The 19,461-nt window shown below is 38.5% G+C and overlaps 2 protein-coding genes across 3 annotated transcripts in view; one reads left to right on the top strand and one right to left on the bottom strand.

The window, feature by feature from the left end:
• The window catches only part of LOC142435926 (histone deacetylase 8-like), a 111,704-nt gene that overhangs the window by 40,954 nt on the left and 51,289 nt on the right, over positions 1–19,461 (top strand). The window lies entirely within an intron of this gene.
• On the bottom strand, positions 18,090–18,827 carry LOC142435925 (gamma-interferon-inducible-lysosomal thiol reductase-like). The gene has a single exon (XM_075539965.1). The coding sequence runs from the start codon at positions 18,825–18,827 to the stop codon at positions 18,090–18,092; it is 738 nt and encodes a 245-aa protein (XP_075396080.1).

Raw genomic sequence — 19,461 nt, 5'->3', positions numbered from 1 at the left:
GCCTAGCCACTGGTGCAGTAGATATGGTGTGTATGGCTGAGTAGGGTCTCTGGCTCCTAACTGTTAGGGAAAGAGAGGGGAGGAAAAAGAAAGTAATTATAAAAAGGGGGATGTGAAAGAAAGGAGACTTAATAAGAAAGGGAAAGAAGAAAGAATAAATCATCAAAAGCAGAATAATATTTGCATAAGTGCTAGCTGCCAAGTGGGAGTGGTGTCAGGGAGCAGTGTGCTTACTCGATGGATTGGAAAAAATGAAGAAGGGAAGAGATAGTGGAAAGAAACTAAATAAGAGAAGGTAAAGACAGAATAACTAAGACGAAAAGGAAAAAATGGCATCATACTTGTACAAGCCTTAGCCACCAAAAACAGCTGCAGCTGGATTGTGGAGTTTACTCTGCTTTCCATGGAGGGATGAGTGGGTGCTGCTGACCCTAGATGCAGGGGGCATGGGTATAGGCTCTTGCTTCCTGGCTCAAAAAAAGACTGGGGGAGGAAAACGAAAATGAAAAAGAGTAGAGGGAAGAACTAAGAAAGAGGAAAGAAGCATAGTACTGGTTAAAGTGCTAGCTGCCCCATCTAGGAGGGATGAGGGTTGGCACTACTAACAACAGAGTCAGTGGAGGGAGGAACATCTGCTCTATGAGAACAGAAAAGAGGAGGGGTAAAGGAAGAGGGAGAAAAGAAAAATAGAAACGAGGACAAGAGGGAAGAACTATGGAGAAAGTTAAAAGGAAAGAAAAAGTCGCTTAACATTGGCAGTATGTGTGGGGAGGTATAGTTGGGCTGGCTACCAGGTGGGGAGACTGGTCACTGGGAGGTTTTGCAAAGTAAGCAGAAAGATCACACCGCTCCTGTCACTGATCACTGATGTGGGTGCGGGTACAGTTGTAGGCGAGTAGAGCCCATTAATCTGGTTCCTGCTCAGATCAGATTCTACTTGCGATAATTCAGAATAGTATGCTCTACCAGTTGGCGGTTCACTGCTCCATTTGCCTATTTGCCATTTTTGTTTCATTCTTCCTTGTCAATGTTTGATCTACTTCTTTATCCTCTCCTTTGAAGCTGTGGGTTCAAGGATTATCATCAGGATCCCTTGGACTTAGTTTCTTGAGCCTTTGTTTTAGAAAGTCTGTGTATCATATTTGCCTAGTCCACTATGTTTGGATCCTCCTGTAATGATAATATATTAATAGATATGAAATTCCCAGAAAGACACACAGCAATTCACTGCACATAACAGTCAGAGATTAGAGTGCTCACAGATTCAAATAAGCAGAGTTTCAGCATAGTGGATGTTAAAAACCAAAAATACCAAACTCAGTGCCATCGAGTCAATACTGACTCATAATGACCTTATGCCCCTATGAGTTTCTGAAGCTGTAACTGTTTATGGGAGTAGAAAGTCCTGTCTTTCTCTGTCAGAGGTGTTGGTGGTTTTGAACTGCTGACCTTGCATATCACAGCTTAACACTTAACCACTACATCATCAGGGTTCCATTCAAAGTAGACATTACCAAACTGTTATGTAAGCTTCACATTTTAACCGAGACCACTAGAGGGCATGTGATGTTAAATCAAGAATGTTTCCTATTTAACAAGATTTTATTAATGTGCTTCACATTTCTATTTATTGATTTGATGTTCCTCTAAACTATTTCATCAGTTCACAGTGTTCTCTTGAACTAATTTATTTTCATCAGCCTAATATCTGGCTCATAATAGATCTTCCATAAATATTTATAATTTGAACTAAGGGATTCATATTTTGAATCAGTAGATTCCAAATCATGACATGTGCTTTCTATTAATTAACTGTGGTCAGTAGTTTCAAGAAACTATCAGTTTTTATAACCTGGCTAATAATACAATATCCATGATTTTTATTACCTAAACACATCTACGAAAGAGGATGAAAAGATTCAAGCTTGGAATTTATATTCTTTATTTGTGCAAATGATAGTATCAGACAATGATATATGTTGTAATGTGTGAGTTAATAGTCATTAAAGCCCCATGAACGGACTCTGCTCTTGCACTAAATTCCTCTCTCCAGGGTTTGCCAGCTAATAGAGGATGTAGTTCAATTGGAGTTTTTGTCCCTGCCAGAATTGTTAACTCTGTTTCTCCAAATGGGGATTAAGCTGCTCATGAAACCTGATTTCCACGATGTGTTTTAGAGCTGGAGGGTTGTTTGGGATAAAGAAATTTATCAACAACAAGCTTCCCTGGCTGCCTTTTAATAATTAATTGCTTTCATTGAAATTCTCCACTGAAGGGATTTTGGATGTCTGGCCTGGTTCTTTTGGCACTGGTGGCTGAAGTCTTTGACTGTCCTTGATCTAGCCCCATGAGCCTAGGCCCTCAGTATTGCAGTACCGTGCAACCATTTCAAATAGCCTGAGAAATACAGCCCAATTTTTATGTTTTGATAGACTATTTTTTCAGAGTAGTTTTAGATTTACATCAACATTGAAGAGACAATAGAGAGTTCCTACCCATAGCTTAACGTCTTGCCTTAGTATGATATATTTATTATAATTGATAAACTAATGTTAGAACATTATTATTAAGTGAAATTCTAATTTATCCAGATTTCCTTAGTTGTCAGTTAGTGGCCCTTTATTGTTCCAGAACTTCACATTACATTTAATCACCATGTCTCCTCTTTGGCTGTGATAGTTGTTCGATATTCTTGCTTTTGATAACCTTGATAGTTTGGAAGAATGGTTATAGTTCTCAATATTAGCAATTTTTCTATTTTACAAGGAGACTTCAAGAAGTTTTGTGGAAAATGGAATTAAATGATAGTGGAATTTTCCATGAACTTTTTTGAAGTCCGCCTTGTATATATTTAAAAATATTTCTCAATATGTTTAATGGGATCAATCCAAATAGCATGAGAAATGTAGCCATTTTTATTGTTCTTTCTAGCATCTGATTTTAAAATATGAACAGTTCTTGAAGCTGCTTCTTGCTAGAGAAGGGTAACTGTCCATGCAGTTGTTTCCCAACGTGGGTGATACTGCCCCCTGGGGTATGTGTGTGTGTGTGCTGCAATGATCCATCAAATCCAAACTTACTGCCATACATTCAATGCTGACTCATAACCCCCCTGTGGGGTTCAGAGACAGTAACTGTTTATGGGAGTAGAAATCCCAGTCTCACTGAGTTGCTGGTGGTTTTGAACTTCCGACCATGTGGATCACAGCCCAATGTCTAACTACTACACCACCAGGGCTCCAGGGGTCTGCAAAAGCAGATACCTATATTTTATCCTGGATTATGGACTACAGGACATAAGTTTCTGATTGCCAGGGGGGTGCTGAATAATATTTTTCTGGAAAGGAGGCAGTAGATCAAATAAGTGTGGGAACCTATGGTTTATGGTTTATGGCATTGGCAAATGTTCTAATACAGAATGCCATAGGAGTAAACTTTTCTGTTTATTATTTATAGTCACCAAACCCACTGATGTGTTCATAATTTTTTAAAGAAAACAAAATGGAAATTATTGGTTGAAATTCAAAGCCAATATCTAGAACTATGGTGTTTTATTCCCTACCCCAACATCTGAACTATAGTGAGAGTCTTAATTTTTAGTGTCAGAATTTAAATATAAGAACTTAAAAGAAAAAGAAGAAAGTATCAACTAGATAAGTCACATATTGTTTCATAGCTTTACCTAAATTTAATTTTTTATCCCAACCTGTCTTTACTATGAGATAAAAATTCAGCTTTCTTTTTAAAGCATAGTTTCACATGTTTAAATCCAATACTGACACAGATTCTTATACAAGTGATACTACTTAATTTAGTTGGAATGCTAGTATGGTACATTAGCTTTCTAAATTCTTTGTTAGAGTTCAATGAATTTTTCTTCTGTGAATCTTTACTTTCCGTGCCATATATAATTTAGTCTAAAAAAAGATATGGTCTTTTGAATTTTAGTAAAAATGGCTCTTTAAACTCTTCTGGAGACTTGAAGCAAATCAGGGTAAGGTATAGATTGAGAAGAACTGAAATAACTAATCTTTTGACTTATGTGCTTTATAATAATAGTAATAACAAAACATACAGGATGAGTCAAGTGGTAGTTGTGGACTTTATTCCAGACAACTAACAAAATGTCTCTGAGGGATTATTACAGCTTCCTCTAGGAGTTAGCTTGAAGATTCTGAAGCTTTTATTAATGCCTTGGCCCAGGATTCCTTATCTGTAAAATTTCTATAAGAGGATGTACATTCATAAAGAACTTACTAAACACTTGTTAACTTTATAGACTTCTGTTTGCCCTTCCAGGTGTACTTCATTTTAAAGAATGGCAACATTTACTAAAATTTTCTTTAAAATGTATATTACTTTTGTAGTAAATGTGGTGTGAATCTTTGGAATTTGCATCATTCAAATGAAATAAAATTGTTAGGAGGAATGATACAAATTGTGGAAAATTTAAAACTGTTCAGATAAGTCAGAAGTCTTTCTACCCTATTAGATTATAATTTTCCAAAAGGCTCAACATTGAATGCAGTTCATTCAGGTGGGATGATTTACCTCACATTACATGCTTGAATGGATTTTTGTTCCTGATGAAAGATTTGTTTGCTTTCTGGCAATATCTGTGGCTATTTAGCTCAGGCAGTTAGAATATAGTGCTAACAAACCCAAGATGGTGATTTTAGTTCCCGTTTTAGTAATCTTGTTTAGTAATCTGCTATAACAGAAACTATACAAGTAAAATTGCTTTAACAAAAAAAAATCCATTTTTTTCAGTTAAGGAGGCTAGAAATCTGAATTCAGGATGTCACCTAAGGAAAGGTCCTTGTCTCAACTGTGGGGCTAGTATTAAGTAGAGATCTGCAAGTGTCTTGCTTTCATTCTTTCCCATGGTGTCGTAATCCCCATGTTCTAGGGAAGTACTCAGCACACGGTCTGGATCTAAAGGTCACGTTCTTCCCTTAGCTGTTTTTTCTTGGCAGTGGTGAAGCCCATCTTTCTCAGTTTGCTTTTCTTTCCATGCATTTCTTGTAAGATAAAATGTGTGACTTTAATCAGAGTGGCGACTTGAGTCAACTGGTGATTTGAGTAATGGAGGGACCTGACTCACACCCTCTAGCAAGTCTGTGACTCTAGGTATACTTCACACTAATCATGCCTCATTAATGTATAGAGGTTATGATTTTAAATGACTAACAAAAGTGGAGGATAATTATATCAGATACAACCTGGAGAACAATGACACAAGACTAGGTATTGGGAACTGATTACAAGGATCCACATGTGACCTCTTCCCTGGGAGAGGGACAGCAGAGAAGGGGGGAAGGGAGACTCCGGATAGGGCAAGATAGGACAAAATAACGATGTATAAATTACCAAGGGCACATGAGGGAGGGGGGAGCAGGGAGGGAGGGGAAAATAAAGAGGACCTAATGCAAGGGGCTTAAGTGGAGAGCAAATGCCTTGAGAATGATTGGGGCAGGGAATGTATGGATGTGCTTTATACAATTGATGTATGTATAAAAGAAATGGAATCCTTAAGAAAACCTAAAAAAAAAAAAGACTAGGTATCATGGCCTAGCTATGTTGAGACATATTTTGGGGGAACATAATTCAATTCATGAAATTTCCCTATATAAACTGGTTAGTTTTGGCTCATTTTCATGCTGCTAACTATAATTTACCTTAGCCAATCATTGCTTAAAAAATAAAGCATATCTATATTACAAGGGAGACCGAAGTTGAGATGTAGCTATTGTCATTATTGTTAGCTACTGTTGAGTCCACTCTATCTCATAGTGACCCTATGTGGAACAGAAGAAACCATCTCCTATTTCTACAGCATCCTCACAATTGTTCTTATGTTTGAGCCCATTGTTGCAGCCACTGTGCAAATTTCATCTCATCAAAAGTATTCTTCTTTTCCCCTACCTCTCTACTTTGCCAGGAACGATGTCCTTCTCCAGGGACTGGTCTCTCCTGATAATATATCTAAAGTATAAGATGAAGTCTCACCATCCTTGCCTCTAAGGAGCATTCTGGTCGTACTTCTTCTTTTTTTTTTTTAACATTTTATTAGGGGCTCATACAACTCTTATCACAATCCATACATATACATACATCAATTGTATAAAGCACATCTTTACATTCTTTGCCTTCATCATTCTCAAAGCATTTGCTCTCCACTTAAGCCCTCTGCATCAGGTCCTCTTTTTTTCCCCCTCCCTCCCCACTCCCCCCTCCCTCATGAGCCCTTGATAATTTATAGATTATTATTTTGTCATATCTTGCCCTATCCGGCGTCTCCCTTCACTGCTTCAAGACAGATCTGTTTGTTATTTTGGTAGTCCATGGTACTTTCAATATTCTTCACCAACACCATAGTTCAAATGCATTCAGTTTTCTTTGATCTTCTATGTTCATTGTCTGACTTTCACATGCATATGAGGTGATTGAAAATACCATGGCTTGGGTCAGCTGCACCTTAGTCCTCAAAGTAACATCCTTGCTTCTTAGCACTTTCAAGAGGTGTTGTGTAGCTAATTTACTTAATGCAGTGCAGCATTTGATTTCTTGACTGCTGTTTTCATAAGCATTGATTGTGCATCAAAGCAAAATGAAATCCTTGGTAGCCTGAACCTTTTCTTCATTTATCATGACGTTGCTTATTGGTTTGGTTGTGAAGATTTTGGTGTTCTCTTCATTGAGCTGTAATCCACAGTAACTACTTCAATCCATGAACTTCATCAGCAAGTGCTTGAAGTCCTCCTCACTTTCAGCAAGCCAGGCTGTATGATCTGCATATCACACGGTGTTAATTTAAGCCTTCCTTCAATCCTGATACCACATCCTTCTTCATATAGCCAGCTTCTTTGATGATTTGCTCAGCATACAGAATGAATAAGTATGGTGACAGGATGTAACCCTGATGCACACCTTTCCTGATTTTAAACCACGCAGTATTCCCTTGTTTTGTTTACACAACTGCCTCCTGATTCATGTACATAAGCATAATTCCCATTCTTCTCAGGGCTATCAATAGTTTGTTTTGAGCAACATAGTTGTATGCTTTCCATAGAGTTTTCACAGACTTTGGAAGCAGAGGACTGCAGAGTTTTGCTCCAAATCGTGAGGGTGTGCACTGGTTTAGAGCACATCCAGCTCCTGGGCTGTACTCAAAGCTGGTAGCTCTTCAACTCACTCGGTGTATCTAGGCGAGAGTAGCAAACCCAAATGAGGGACATGTTGCTTCCAAAATCCAAAGATGCCCACTAGGTGCTATGCCTCCCTCCTTTCCTTTCTTCCTTCCTTTAATAAAACCTGTTTTATTGACATATAATTTGTATAACATTCTATTCAATAGTTTAATCAGATTTAAAGAGTTGTACATTCGTAACTACGATCAATTTTAGAACATTTTTTCTTTATTGTAAACATTGTTATTAGCGCCACATTTCCTCCCATCCTCTCTTGCCATACTGCTAAGCAACTCTCTAAGGTGTTTATATAGCCCCGTTCTGCTTTAGTGGTAGTATTATCAGCTTTTTGAAAGATAATAAAGTAACTTCCATGGGGTCTGTCCTGTTCTTAATGGAATTATTTGGCTTTTATTTGTTTAGGTGATAATGGTTTCTTAAATATTTTCGAAATTAGTCCTTTGTCCAATGTGTCATTTCCATTTTCCACCCTGGTCTCTGGGTTCTCATTTTATTCTTTTAATTAAAATGTTTGCACACAAGTGCTTTATTTTTAGTAGATTCCAGTTACCTAGTTTGTCTTTCTTTATGGTTGGTAGTATGTTTCTGCAATAAATTAGGACCCTTACATGTGTCCTTATTTTCTCATCGATGATCTATATAATTCTTGGATTTACATTTAGGTCTTCAATACATCTTGAGTTTATTTTGTATATTGCATGAGTTATAGGTCCATTTTTGTACAGGTAGAAATACAATTTTGCCAGCACCAGTTGCTGAAGAGACCATCTCTTACCCATTTAATGTTTTTAGTAGCCCTTTCTCAGTGATCAGTTAGGTAGAAGGTTCCATATAATTTACTTGAATATGGAAGACCAAAGGAAATTCAGTACCTTTGAACTATAGTATTGGTGAAATTATACCATGGACTGCCAAAATTATAAACAGATCTGTCTTGGAAGAAGTACAACCAAAATGCTCTTTAGAGGCAAGGATAGTGAGACTTTGTCTCATGTATTTTGGACATGTTATCAAGAGAGACCAGCCTCTGGAGAAGGACATCATGACTGGTAAAATGAAGGGGCTGGGAAAAGGATAAAACTTTTGATGAGATGAATTGAACAATGGTCTCAACAAGGGTCTCAAACTTAAGAACAATTATAAGGATGGTACAGGAATGGGAAGTGTTTCCTTCTGGATACCATGCACCTTATTTACATTATTGGCAAGCTATGGAATCCCCTTGGTGGGCCACAAACACTACGAATTTGCATACTGTTACTCAGTGATTTAGTTGCAATTAGAAAGATTCCAAGTGGAAGAGCCATATTTTGTATTTCATTGCTTACATTTCTTAAAAGCTTGTGATCAGTCATCGAAGATTTAGCTATTTATCTCTACTCATCTAGAACAAAAGGGAAAGAAGGAAACCTAAGAATCAGAGAAGGGACCAAACTGTAGGACTAATTGTCTCCATAAACCACAGCCTCTTTTCCCCTGACGCCAAAAGAACTAGATGGTGCCTAATAACCACTACCAAAGGTTCTATTCAGGGTTACAATAGATGGATCCTGAAAGAGAGGGAGAGAAATGTGGAACAGAACTTTAAATTAAAAAAAAAAATCCAGATTTACTAGACCCATTGAGGCTGGAGTAATCGCTGAGCATATTGCCCTGAAATACAACTTAAACCTTGACCCAAAACTAACTCCTGAAACAATCTTTTAACCAAATAACAGGTTATCCTAAAAAGTCAAAAATGTTACTCTCGAGTACTGTACTCTTTTAAATAAATTAGCTGTATGAGGCCAAATGAACACAGTTAATTTAAAGCAAAGATGAGAATGGTGGGGCAGTGTGACTAAGCTAATGGCAGTGGAACCCCTAGAATGGAAAATTAAGACTATTGATACAATGTGCAGAATTGAACCAATGTTAATGAATATTATGCGGGGAAATTGACAATGGGAACCTGTTTTGCTATATAAGCTATGAAAAATACTATTAAATATATTTTAAATATTATGCTAAAAAGAATCTAGTCACAAAGGACCATAAACTGAATGATTCCAAATGTATGAAATGTCCAGATTAGGTACATTTACAAAGACAAAAATTAGTGGTATTCAGGGGCTGGGTGTGGTTGTAGAAAATAGTGACTGCTGATGCATTTGGGATTTCTATTTAGGGTGATGAAAATGTTGTAAAATTGATTTTGCTGATGAATGTCTGCATGACTCAGTGAATATACTTAGAGGCACTGAATTGTGTACTTTAAATGGGTGAATAGTGTAGTATGTGAATTACATCTCAGGCTATTTTTAGAAAAGAAATATCAGATCTTTTAGATATTGTAGTATACTCATGTATTTTAACGATCCCAGATTTTTTCCCCCCTGAACTATTAGCATTCTGTTTTTCTCTTCAGTATAAGAATGGGTAGAGGAAAATGAGGACTTGGGAATTCTTCAGATCTACACTTTTCAAAAAACTGAGTCTGTTCATTATTTTGTTTACAATATAGGGTTTTATAAAGTAATTCCCCAGTTGAGACACACTCTTTGCAGTATAACATTTTAATTAAGAGATGGCTTTTGCATAAGGGAGAATTCAGGTTTATTGGTAATGCAATAATACAAAATATGAAGGTGCTTCAAACATTCTTGGAAAATGAAATTAGAAGATAAAGAGAAAGTATAATGTTTATTTCACAACATAGGATCCATCAAGATCAAAGCACCTTTGTAAATGATAATACCAGCCAATTAGTACATATCTGAACAACTGAGGATGTTGGGAATTTAACTATGTCAGTGCTGTCTGATTTACATTTTAATTGAAGAAAAATGGATGTCCTTTAAAATATTTTTAAGAATAGGAAACAAAATGAAGTTAGAAGAAGCCAAACCAGGACTATAAAGTAGCTTCCTGTCAGAAAATTGCCCTTGTTTGATGAGAGGAACAATCAGGAACATTATGATGACGGAGACTGGTGAAGTCTTGCTGGGCATGTTTTTCTGCCAAAGCTTTGGCTAATGTTCTCAACACCCTCTGGTTTTTCAGAAAGTCAACAAGCAAAACGTCTTGAGCATCCTCAAAAAACTGTTGCCATCACCTTTAATTTATGACTGGTCCACTTTTGCTTTGACAAGAGCACTTCCATCTCATGATAGTCATTGCTTTGAGTGTACATTGTTTTCAGAATTATACTAGTAAAATCATGTTTCATCTCTGATTAGAATTCTTCAAAGAAATGCTTCAGGTTCTTAACTGGTTAAAATTTCCACAGAAAGCGTTCCTCTTTCTATGATCAGGACACATAGTTTTGGCACCCATTGAACAGAGCATGTGCTCCATTTTAATTTTTCAGTCAGAATTGTGTCAACTGAAACAATCTGCGGTGTTGGCTATGGTTTCTACTGTTAATCTTTGTCTTCTCAACTCTCAATTAGAGTACCAACAAGATTGTTTTTTCGAAACTTGATATGGATGGTCTACTTCAGTGGGCTTCATCCTCAGCATCATCTTATTTTTCTTAAAACAAGTTATCCATTTGTAAATTGCTGATTTCTTCATAGCATTGTCCCTGTAAACTTCTTGTGAAATAGCAGTGATTTCACCATTCTTCCATTCAGACTTTACCATAAATTTGGTGTTTGTTCTTGCTTCAATTTTAGTAGAATTCATGTTGCTCTGATAGGGGCTCTATTCAAACTGATGTTTTAACCTACTTAGTGCCTCAATCTAGATCCTGTTCATACGTGGTATAAAAACTTAGTTCATATATGTGATAAAAACAGCATATTTTGCTGTAAACTTTTTTTAAACCAGTGTAGTTTTTTTCATAATAACAAATTTTTCATGAATTTTTGAAGACCACTTGTATGCAACTTTAAATAACGCTCACTAAGGCAGAACTATGCCTGCTGGGATATATGTCATAATAAAGAGTATGAAACAAGCAATTATGTGGTAGTTTTAGGTTGCAGATTTTTGTGCAAGAGATTTTAACCGAAGTCCAATAATTTTCAATTCCCTAACCTTAGGATAGTACTCATGTACTTATTCTCACACTAAGGAATTTCAGCCTTAATTCCAAAGGATTATTTCAGTTCCTTTAATTTGTTGCAGGTGAATTAAAGATAAAGTCCAGTTTGCTTAGTGGGATTTCCAAATCTGATTCTTCTGGCGTAACCTATGAAACACCTTGAAAGAACAAAGTCTAAAGTCCAGGCTGTCTATAGCATGCAGCCTGGGTCACCAAGGGCTGGATAGAAATTTGATCAAAAGTACCCAATTAAGAACATAATCAATAAATACCAGGTGTATTCTCCTGTTGGAGTAATATTAAGCATTTTTCCCAATTGAGGACTAGTTTATCCATCAGCCAATGTGAAGTCACCTCCTCTGAGACAAAGATCACTGTCCCCCCCCACCCCCGCCACCCCATCAGCATCACCTCTGCACTTGAATTTCTATTGGGGTTCATTGAGCACCCTTGTAGAAGTGTCTGTTGATTTGGGGTAACCGTAGACATGTTATATAGCAGGGACTGATTGTTCCACTCTCTCTACTCCAGAAACTGACCCGAGCTGAGGTGAGGCCTCCTTTGTTGAATTGGTTATTAAGATATACAAACAGGAGGGGAGAAGTGGATCATGAGGGGGAGACCAAATAAGAAATTACATGACCTGAGAACAGGTGCTTGCCTTTGTCTTAGTATTTGTCCTTTTGTGATTGACTAAGTATAATAGTTTCTAGACCCATCCTTGTCATGTAGTGTTTCGTGGTTTCACCAGTTTTGTGTATGTACCAGAGTTTATTTATCCATTCTACTGATGGATGTTTGGGCTGCTTTTCCTATCTTGTTATATGTGAACAGTGTTGTGACGAACATGGGGGCATACATTTGTTTGTATTTTGTCTCTTCTTTAGGTACAGCAGAGGTATTGCTGGGTCTTAAGGGATTTCTCTTTCCAATTGTTTTAAGTAGCTATTGCTTTCCACAATGGTTGTACATATTTATAAGCCCACCAACAGTGTATTTTCAATCACTCCACACACTCTCCGGCATTTGTTGTTTTGTTTCTATTTAAAATTTTTTAATTGGGCTATGGTTGTGGGTGTAAGGTGGTGTCTCGGTTTGATTTGCATCATCTGGATGGCTAGTGTTTGTGAGCATTTCTTCATGTGTTTGTTAGCTATCCACGTGTAGCGTGTTGTCTCCCGTGAATGCCTATTCATGTCCTTTGCCCACCTTTTAATTGGATTATTTGATTCTTTCTTATTGAGATATTACAGAATTCTGTAGATTTTGTAATTAATTCCTAGTCTGTTGTTTCATTGCTAAAGAATTTTTCCCAATCTGTGGGCTCTTATTTTATTCTTTTGATGAAGTCATTTGATGTGCTTAAGTGTTTTATTTTTAATAGATCTTTATTTCTATTATATTCTATTCATTCTATTTTGTTTTCTATTATGTGTGCCTCCTTTATGATATTTGGTAGTCTGTGTATGTCCTGCAATAGGGCCCTTAAGTTTGTCCCAATTTTCTCATTGATCATCCTTACAGCTTTGAGATTTACATTTAGGTCTCTGTTTCATCTCCAGTTAATTTTTGTACATGGACTAAGATATGGGTCTTGTTTCATTTTTCTGCAGATGGAGAGCCAATATATCAAGTACCATTCATTGAAGAGAGTATCCCTTTGACATTTAATATTCTTTGGTTATTTGTTGAAAATCAGTTGCCTGTAGGTAGATACTTTTATTTCTGGGCTTTCTATCCATACATTGGTCTATGTATCTATCAGTATACCTGTACCAGGCTGTTTTGACTACTGTCACTGTGTAGTAAGTTTTGAGGTCAGGTAGAGCAAGACTTCCTACTTTGTTCCTCATTTTCAAGAATTCTTTGCTTACCCTGGGCTTCTTCCTTCTTCATATGAAGTTGGTAACTAATTTTTCCATTTCTTTAAATGAATGAAGTTAGGAATTGGATCGGAATTGTATTTTATTTGTAGATTGTGTTGTGCAATCAGCAGTACATTTTCACAACATTACGTCTTCCTAACCATGAACATGGCATTGTCTTCCATTTGTGTAGATCTCTTTTGGTGTCTTGTAATAACGTTCAGTATTTTTTTTTGTATAGGTCCTTTGTTTCTTTGCTTAGATTTATTCCTAGGGATTATATCTTTTGTGTGACTATTGTAAATGGTATTGTTTTCTTCATGTCTTTTTTGAAGCTTTCACTGGTATATAAGAATCCGGTTAATTTCTGCTTGTTATTCTTGTATCCTGCTACTTTACAAAATCTCTCAATTGTTTCCAAGAGTCTTTTTGTGGAGTCCTTAGCGTTTTCTCTCTATAAAATCATATCGTCTGAAAATAGCGAGAGCTTTACTTCTGTGTCCAGTTGTACTCTCCTAATTTCTTTTTGTTTGCTAAGACTTTCACATGATTCAATGTGTATTTTGGACCGACACAGTTCTATCGATAATACTTGCCTTTCTAACATTCCTACCTACCTACCACTCCTTGCTCGAGGATTATACTAATCCTCTGTGTCTTCTGACTTTTTCCCTACCTGCCTCTTTTCTTTCTGGGCAGCTGATTTTCTTTCACAGTACAACTTACTTGTCACCTTTGTATTGGTTCCTGTCTTTCATAGACAGAGTTAATTGCTTTCATTTCGTTTAGGAGTGTCTGGCTTTACCAATAGTATATCATGTTATATTTTAGTGTGTTAATTAATCAGCCTTTGTCATTCAAGCCTTCAGTAATAGAGACCAAATTTTATTTGTTTTACTTGTGTATACATTGACTGTATAAAATATAGGCCTAGCCCATATTAGAGATAGCAATTCATGTTTGATTGCTGAGTAAAGTTGGTCATCTAGTTAGTTATGGCCTAAAAATAGAAACACAAAATAGCACTCCTCTACTCCCTGTACCCAGCTTCTTGATTATTAGCAATAAATAAATATTTAGTGAGCACCTCTGGAATAACTAGTATTATGAAAGATACCAAACTACACTCACCACCCTTGAGTCAATTGCAGCTGATTGTGACCCTATAGGGTAGAGGGTAGAACTACCCCTGTGGCTTCCAAGACTGTAACTCTTTACAGGAGCAGCAAACCTCAGCTTTCTCCCCAGAGCAGCTGATGATTTCACACTGCTTACCTTTCGGAAAGTTTCCCAATGCATATATACTGCGCCACCAGGACTCCTCTGTGGAAGGTACAGATATATATAAATCCCGGTCCTTGTCTGTAAGGCTCTTATGTTTTCAACATGTTTGAGAAAACTTGAAAACAACATAAAATACTATACGAGTGGGTACTTTACAAAAAAGAGGTTGTGATATGAGGGGTGATAATGCATTTGGAGTTTGTTCCACCAGGTCAGACTGTTAATCAGCCTTTCTATTTACAGGCTCTGAAAAGATTGCATAACAAAAAAAGGCCTAATTTGTGGCAGATGGAACTGGTTTTGCCACCACAACAATGCACCTGCTCACGCAGCCATCTCAGTGTGCCAGTTTTGGGCAAAAACCAGCATTCCTCTTGCCCCACGTACCTTACTCACCTGACCTCTCTCCATGTAACTTTTGTTTCCGCAAATGAAAGGACAGCGATTTGATGACGTTAGAAGAGGTGAAGAAAAAAACAAGAGAGGTTCTGTCAACCATCCAGATGAGTTTGAAACATATTTCCAAGAATGGAATTTCAGATTTGACAAATGTATTAAGAGTAATGGAGAGTGCTTTGAAGGTGATACGGTTATGTTGTAAATGCATACATACATACATACATACATACATACATAGCTTTGGGGAGAGAATCCGGGTTTGGGGGACTACCCCTCATATAATAAAGCATTAAACAGTTTAAAGCAAATAGGTATTGCAACTCAGTAAAAAAAGAAATTCGCTGGCACAGCATTCAGGCAACTGAGAGTCCTAGAACTAACACTAAGTAGATTTCCAAAGTGGCAACAGGAGGCTAACAGTTTTCAGGAATATTATTGGCAAGCTGCTGTTGCTAGCTGCCATCCGGTCAGCCCATGTACAACAGAATGTGCACTCATTGTGATCCATATAGTAGGTTTGGCTGGCGAATTTTCCACTCAGACAGTTCTGTGCCGTAGCAGCACCACCTACACTGGCTGCGCTCACTCCCCTTGGGCAAACTATGAAGTCCACTATAATCCCCTAGCTGACTTGATTAAGGGGAAAACTAGTTGTATGGACTGGGAACATTTTTGAGGCTTTTAGGCTCTCGCCTACTGTTTAGGGAACCTCGTATCTTTACTTCTTTTATAGAACTTTTAAAAATCCCATTTCTTCAAAAATATTTATTGAGTGTCATATTAATTTCCTATTGCTGCTATAATAAATAACTTAAAACAACATAAATATATTCTCTTACAATTCTGGAAGCTAGAAGTTTAAAATGTGTCTGGCAGGGCTAAAATCAAGATGCCTACAAGGCTGTGCTACCTTCAGAGACTAGAGAATTTGTTTTCTTGTCTTTCCCAGGTTTTAAAAGCTGTGTTCCTTGCAGCCCTTGGCTTGCTCCTTTCTCCAATTGCAAAACCAGCAATGGAGCATCTTCTCTGACTTTGCTTCCACCTTCTCCTCTGTGTCAAATCTCCCTCTTATAGGATACTTTACAATTAGGTCTCACCCAGGTCATCTGAAATAATATCTAAACCTCATGATCCTTAATTTAAGCACACTTGCAAAACCCCTTTTGCCATATAAAGTAACATTCACCGGCTCTGGAAATGAAGACATGGAGGCCAGTATTCAGCCTCCCGCAAGTAGCTAGTACATTGTGCGCACGGTGCTAAGGACTTTCTACCTTGTGCTATACTTATTGTGGTCATAGGTTTTCTCTGGTGCAACAATACGAAACCCTGGGGGATAGAATCTCTTGTTTCTTTCTCACAAAACCTAGTAGGTGGCCTTGCTTATAGTATGTACTCAGTATTGAATAATAATTAATGATGTGAGTCAAACTTTGTTCCATAAATATAATTTTCATTAACTTCATTCCACAGGCATTTGTCGAGGTAGAAAGAGAAGTGTCTTTGATATCTGGATAATCATATACAATTCAGCCAATCATTGCTGAGCTTTACTATATACTAGCTAGTAATGACAGTGCTAAGGAGGATGGTTAACATACTTCTGCCCTCAAGGAGAAATGGTGAGTAGCCCCAGGTGCCCCGGGTGACTAATAATGGTCTAGTTTGTGGAGAAGCAGTTCTCCAAACCAGGGCTGTTCTGAGAGAAACCGTTTAATAAAGAAGCCCTGAGCATCACTTATCACCATCACTTTCCTTTCTACTATTGAAATTTCCTCCCCCAAATCACTGCCAAGAATTCTCCACGGGGTGATTGAACACCTCTTTATTACAGGGATCTCACTTCTACCCAGTGCTTCCAATTTGATCCTAATTCATTAAGAAAATTAGCAAAATCCTTTCTTCCACTGAGCTAAAAAGTATTCCTCCCTTTGACTTTTACCACTACTCTTATGAGCTCTTCTTCCTTCCGCAGCCACATACCTACTTTGCCCAGTCTTATGGCAGTCATTCAAGTATTTCTAGGGATTCATTTCTAGGACTTATTTATTCATTCTGTATTTTTCTGCGCATTTCTTATATGCTTGATACGGTACTAGGGGCTCGAGATATAAAGATGAATAAGATGAAATTCCTGTTTAAGGACAGCCTAGCAAAGAGACAAACATGGGAATAGTTCACTTTCACAGGTATTCTATGAGAAGGAAATACAAATGCTCTAGGAGCTGGAGTTGGAGACCAGCCAGCTAACCCTAGGGCTGCTAAGAACGAGGTCAGGGAAAGAGCATTTGAGCTAGACCTCATTTTTTAATTTCTTCACTCATTCAGATTTAGTGAGTACCTATTCTGCTAGGTGCTAAGGAGACAATAGTGACTTAGTGGTTGACCAGACTATGCCAGGCAAAGAAGTCAGCAATGATAACGTCAAGAAAGCATTTATTTATTTTAAAAATGCATGTGTAGGAGGGTGGGGTAGGGATATGTTCCATATGTCAATCCCTAAAGAAACAGAAATAACATCACTGATATTATATCCTTGGCTTCAAGAAACTCATAATCAAGTGGGAAAGACAGACAAATAAAAGGACTGTAATGTGATTATCTTATGTACTCTTGTATAAGCTGAGTTTTTCAGCACAATTTTATGCAGTTTATGTGGTAAAATTAGGTTCCTCGGCTGATATTCGGGTCGGCTTATACTCGAGTATTATTGCAACAGGCACCAGGTACTAATGAAAGCACATAAATAAAGGCAATGAAACTAGCTAGGGTTCTAGGAAGTGCTGAGATAAAAGCAACCTTTTCGAAACATTTAGATGGTTGTCATGCTTGAGCTGACTATTAATGGGTAAGAAATATTGTTAACCAGGCAGATGCAGGGAAGAAGCCTGAGAAAAGGAGATCTTAGAAGACTGAGAAAATGGAACTTGTGTCAAGAGCTATCAAAAGTTCATCATGGCTATGGCATAATGTATATATGGACCAGTGGCAGGAGATGAGACTGGAAACTTAATAGATAAAGGCCAAACCCTTAAAAACCTGTCCATTTATAGAAGTCTAAATACAGGCATGCATTTATGTAAATATATTTTGACTTGTCAAATGACGGACAACCGCCAGAAGTTTATTTGAGTCATTGCAGTTTAGCACCATTCTCAGAAGGACGCGATTCTTGATCTTGAGGTGGGATTTTTGAGACAGGGCTTCTCAGGAGGCATAGGAGTTATCCAGGTCTGAGAGCTGGGAATCAGAAAACCACTGTGTGTGTGTGTGTGTTGGGGGTGGGGGGCAGCCAGATTCTCACTACTGTCTCTGGAAACAGACTTCCCGCAGGGACTTGGCTCCATTATTGCAGACATCCGGCTTCTCACCCTGGTATAACTTGCAAACAAGGTTCAGCAGGTTGTCATGCTCACCCATGGGTGTCCCATTGATGACGGCCCAGGGCACATATTTATGGGGAGGCTTCAGCGCATCCATCAGCTGGGCGTTGGTGTGCATGAGCTGTGTGCCCCGGTCCCCCTTTGCACACTCCACGACAGCGTCTGAGGACACATCCGGGGCATAGATCTGCAGGCACGGCTTCAGGTTGTCTTCCATGTCATCCATTTCCTCTAAGCAGACGATAGTGACAAGAGCTGTGGTCTTGTCCAGTTTGTCCAGCAGGCAGGGCTCCACCTTGTTGAAGAAACACTCTCGCTCCCCGTGCTGGCACTGGAACTCCCACTTGCCGCTGACATTCCTTTCCTGGGCGTTCCCATAAGGCACCAGCGTGACATTCAAGATGTCCAGGACCATCAACCACGTGGGGAAGAGCTCTCGGATCAGGAATGCCCGGCAGCCACCACACAGGGACTCGTAGTAGAGGGTGACATTAACAGGTGGCGGGGCCCAGTTATTGACGGGCACCTTTGGGCACAGGATGCCGGCCTTGCAGGCGGCCGCCACCTCAGGGAACGCTCCCCGCCGGGACACAGGCGCTGCCGCGGGGCCCTGGAGCAGCAGCAGCAGCAGCAAAGGCAGGAGCGACATTAAAGGCATAGCGGCGGAGCAGCAGGACAACACGGCGTGTAAATATATTTTTATATGATGATGGGGAAATAGATCTATGTGCATATATTTATAGGCTTAGTATTAAGGTAGCAGATGGACATTGGGCTTCCACTCAAGTACTCCCTCAATGCAAGAACGCTTTGTTCTATTAAACTGGCATTCCATGATGCTCACCTTCCTGACATGATCACTGAAGACAAAATGGTGCATAAGCAAATGTGGTGAAGAAAGCTGGTGGTGCCCGGCTATCAAAAGATATAGCATCTGGGGTCTTAAAGGCTAGAAGGTAAACAAGCAGCCATGTAACTGAGAAGCAACAAAGTCCACATGGAAGAAGCACACCAGTCTGTGTGATCATGAGGTGTCGAAGGGATCAGGTATTAGGCAGCAAAGAACAAAAAAATCATATCATTGTGAATGAGGGGAGTGCAGAGTGTGGAGTGGGGACCCAAAGCCCATCTGTAGGCAACTGGACATCCCCTTACAGAAAGTTCTCGGGGAGGAGACGAGCCAGTGAGGGTTCAGTGTAGCAACGATGAAACATACAACTTTCCTCTAGTTTTTAAATACTTCCTTCCCCCCCCACCACCCCACTATCATGATCCCAATTCTACCTTACACA

Source organism: Tenrec ecaudatus, assembly GCF_050624435.1.
Source record: "Tenrec ecaudatus isolate mTenEca1 chromosome 11 unlocalized genomic scaffold, mTenEca1.hap1 SUPER_11_unloc_2, whole genome shotgun sequence".
In the NCBI taxonomy this organism is placed as follows: domain Eukaryota; kingdom Metazoa; phylum Chordata; class Mammalia; order Afrosoricida; family Tenrecidae; genus Tenrec; species Tenrec ecaudatus.
This window is presented reverse-complemented; position numbering and strand designations above follow the sequence as displayed.